This window comes from Myotis davidii, unplaced genomic scaffold (genome assembly GCF_000327345.1).
Source record: "Myotis davidii unplaced genomic scaffold, ASM32734v1 scaffold217, whole genome shotgun sequence".
Lineage (NCBI taxonomy): Eukaryota > Metazoa > Chordata > Mammalia > Chiroptera > Vespertilionidae > Myotis > Myotis davidii.
The window spans coordinates 10,781,002-10,784,680 of NW_006290034.1; the positions used below are offsets into that span (position 1 = coordinate 10,781,002).

At 61.8% G+C, this 3,679-nt stretch overlaps 1 protein-coding gene across 1 annotated transcript in view; it reads right to left on the minus strand.

Moving 5' to 3' along the window:
• PHGDH (phosphoglycerate dehydrogenase) overlaps positions 1-3,679 on the minus strand; it is a 29,868-nt gene that overhangs the window by 4,513 nt on the left and 21,676 nt on the right. The window contains exons 7-9 of the mRNA XM_006763081.2: positions 3,554-3,679; positions 2,148-2,300; positions 1,502-1,634 (exon numbers count right to left, since the gene is read on the minus strand). The exon at positions 3,554-3,679 is cut by the window's right edge and continues 22 nt beyond it. Of these exons, the coding sequence (XP_006763144.1) occupies positions 1,502-1,634; positions 2,148-2,300; positions 3,554-3,679 (412 nt within the window). The remainder of the gene's footprint in view (positions 1-1,501; positions 1,635-2,147; positions 2,301-3,553) is intronic.

Sequence of the window (3,679 nt, forward strand, 5' to 3'; positions counted from 1 at the left end):
GCAGAAAAGAAGCCACCATCAGGTCAGTTTGTGGAGCAACACAGGAGGGCAGGAGACCCCAGCACCCACCTTGGGTCACAGCTCCTCACACCCTGGGGACCCCTATTCCAGCCTGCCTGGGCGGTCCTGCTTCCCCCGGGGAGCCGAAACACAGTGGGTCAGCAGACCTGCCCAGAGGCTGGCCCAGCCTGGCCCTGTCCAGGTCTGGACCCCAAGGGCACTCTCAACCAGTCGAAAGAACTCATCTCCAAAACTCAGCCCAAATCCAGTGCCCCCCACACCTGCCATGGCCCGGCCGCCCTGGCCTGCCTGTCATTCTGGCACTCGCTCCCTTGCTGGCCTCAGCAAGTGGAAGAAAGGGGTAATTGAAGGAATTGTGGCCCAGCTCCCCCTGCCTTGTGGCCTGGGCACCCAAGCCAGGGGGGATCCTCTGGCTCTGGCCTGGCCCAGGACGGACAACGCTCAGGGTCTACCTGCCCCACCCCCAACCTCTCCCCAAGAGTCAACAGTCAGTGTCTCGGCCATGCTAGAGCCTCCGGTCTCTCCAGCACCTCTGCAGCCGGCTGGAGCCTACACAGTCACCGAGGGGCCGACAGAGGGCGCTGTTCTGTTCCCACATCACGTCGCGGCTGAGCAAATGCCCCCAAGGCCACCAGCTAGTCCCAGGGCCCATCTTAGGCTGTCAGAGAACAGACTGTCCCCACACCGCGTCTGGCACACCCATCCTGACTCACACGTCACACATGAAGAACACGGCTCAGAGACCAGAATGCCACCCAGCAGGTAAGTGACAGGGTCAAAACCAGAATCAAACTCCAACTCACTTAACCAGGACTCCGGCCGCCAATCCTACCGCCTCTCATGGGAAACTCTCTTTTTTTTAAATATATTTTATTGATTTTTGCACGGCTCGGAGACCAGAATGCCACCCAGCAGGAAAGTGACAGGGTCAAAACCAGAATCAAACTCCATGTCACTTAACCAGGACTCCCGCCGCCAATCCCACCGCCTCTCATGGGAAACTCTGTCTCAGGGGAGGTTTCTCCTGCACCCCAAACACGCACATCTTTAAGCTACCGCACAAACATGCACATCTTTAAAATAATGTGGTTTATGAAGATTAAGCATATTTCCCAGTGACTTTTTGTCCCTCCTCTTGTGTCTCCACTCAAGCCAAACCGGTTTCGGCAAAACTCTGTCTTCTGTGGAGGTTTCTCTTGCACCCCAAACACGCACACCTTTAAACTACCGCACAAACATGCACATCTTTAAAATAACGTGCAAACGTGACTGTGAAGATTAAGCATATTTCCCAATGACTTTTTGTCCCTCCTCTTGTGTCTCCACTCAGTAGCAAGTGAGCCAATACTCAGAACATGGAACATGGGGTCCCAAGACCAGGGTCACCTCCTAGTCCCTGTCTGACCTGCAGCAGACACCCCTAGCGGGGTTCAGGGTCCACACTCCGCTTCCCCATCCCTCTGCAGTGTCCCCCACTCACCCTGCGTTACCACCTGGATGGTCCCTTTGGGGGACCCCGCCCAGGCTCGCATCAGAGTCCCCAGAGCTTCGGCCAGACCGAGCCAAGGTTTGGTGTGCGGAGAGAAGGCGCTGGTAAGGGCCTGGGCATTCACCTGCAGGAGACAGGGAGGGGGCTGAGGTTAGGAAGAGGCGGGAGCAGAGTCGAACAGCTGGGTGGCTGGGAGCCTGTGGCAGGTGGAGGACGTGTGCCACTAAGAAGGACCCTCACCCTCAGGGGCTTTCTCCATTACCCCGCCCCACGGGAGTCCAGCCCTCAGCCCAGCCCTCAGCCCAGCCTCACCCCTGCATCCGCAGGCCTGCAGAGAACAAAGGAGCCTTTCCCAGACGCTGGGCCCTGGGGAGAACCTCCATCTCCGCACAAGGCTACACGTCAGGGCGGAGCTGGGCTCCCTGCTGCAGGCCTGGGCATCCAGGCGAGGGGCAGGCCAGCTCCTGCCACCGTCCCCACCCCCACCCCCCGGAGGCCGACTCAAGTGGAATCTTATCTCGGCTCCCAGAGCAGAATGTGGCCCCCACACCACGCTGTCCCCGCTGTCCCCAGTCCCATCGCCAAGACTCCTGCTCCTCCCGCTAACCTCCGGCCCCCACCCACCGGGGATACTTACGACCCCGGCGAGGGCTCTCCCCTTCACCATGTCCACGAACTGGACAGCGATCTCCTCCCCGCAGCGGCTCTGGGCCTCCTTGGTGCTGGCGCCCAGGTGGGGGCAGCTGATGACGTTCTCATGGTCCACCAAGGCGCGGTCCCGCGGCGGCTCCTGCCCAAAGAGGGACAGGGAAGTTGGCAGGAGGGAAGGCACCTCCTACTCTTATTTCGTCCGCGTGGTCACTGGACTCAGTGACCGGCTTCCTTGTGGATGTCCCACCGCAGCAAAGTGGTGGACAGAGCTGTGGACCACATTCAAATGTGCCTCTGGGCAAGTCTCCATCTTCCCGAGCCTCAGTTTCCCTCCCTGAGAAATGGGTGAGCACTGCCTACCTCATACCATCGAGGTGATTCCACACCCGCAATGCAACAGGCTCTCAGCCGTGGTACCTCCTGTGGTGGCTGCTCTTCCCTGAACGCCCCGCCCCCTGCGCTGTCACCCTGTTTGCAGACACTGAGGGGGGCCGCCTGGGCGCCTCCTCCCCACACTCCAGGGTCCCGCCACCCCTTCTGCTCGCTGAGCAGTGCCCTTGGGAACGCGGCGTAGGCTCTTCTCTGCTGGGCACTGTCCCCAGGGCTCTGTGGGCTCCCACATCACCCGGGCCCAGGCTGTGGCAGTCAGTGCTCTGAGGGCCAGTGGACGGCGCTGTGCTGGGGGACAGCAACCCTCAGGGACCTTACCATCTAGTCCAGAAAGGTCACCAGAAACAGACCCAGTGCACCGTGCACCCTGGGCAGGGAGTGGACAGCGAGTGCTATGGGGGCTCTGGGAGGGCGGGGACTCGCCAAGGCCACAGTTCATACATGCCCAGCACCCACCCACCGCCTCGGCCAAGGTCCCTGCGCTCTCCGCATGACTGCTGGTGTTTAGGCAGCGACGGGATTCAAGGGGAAATGCACCCTTCATCGCTGGGTCTGGTGAGGGCAGGGTGGGAGTCAGGGGGTCGGGGAGGGAGACCTAGGAGAGCAGCCCACCCCGGGGACCCAGGAGCTTCTAACCTCTGTCCTCGGGCTTCTCTCCCGGGAGAGAGGAAGGGCAGGGAGAGCCAGGGGCACTGGGCGGACTTGGCGGGATTCGCTTCATTCGCTTCATCAGACCCGCATCAATGCATGAAGCCTCTCTCCCTGCCCCAGGCCCGGCCGGCAGAACCCTGTGCTGCTGCTGCCTTCGCGGCCCAGACCAGGAACTTAACGCTCGGGTTTTGCAGGAGCCCGCGTGGCTGCCTCCGCGCAGGGAGACCTCTTCAAACCACACAACACGGGACCATTTCTCCCCTTTACCGGGGACAGAGAGATGGGACCTGAGGGCCTCCTGCCCCCCAAGCCCTGCCACTTGCCTCCCCTCCCGCCCACGCGGGCACTCACCTCCGTGAACACGTCCAGCGCTGCGCCCGCGCACTGCCCCGACTGCAGGGCCCGGAGCAGGGCGCCCTCGTCCACGATCCCTCCGCGGGCGCAGTTCACCACGCGCACGCCCTTCTTGCACAGGGC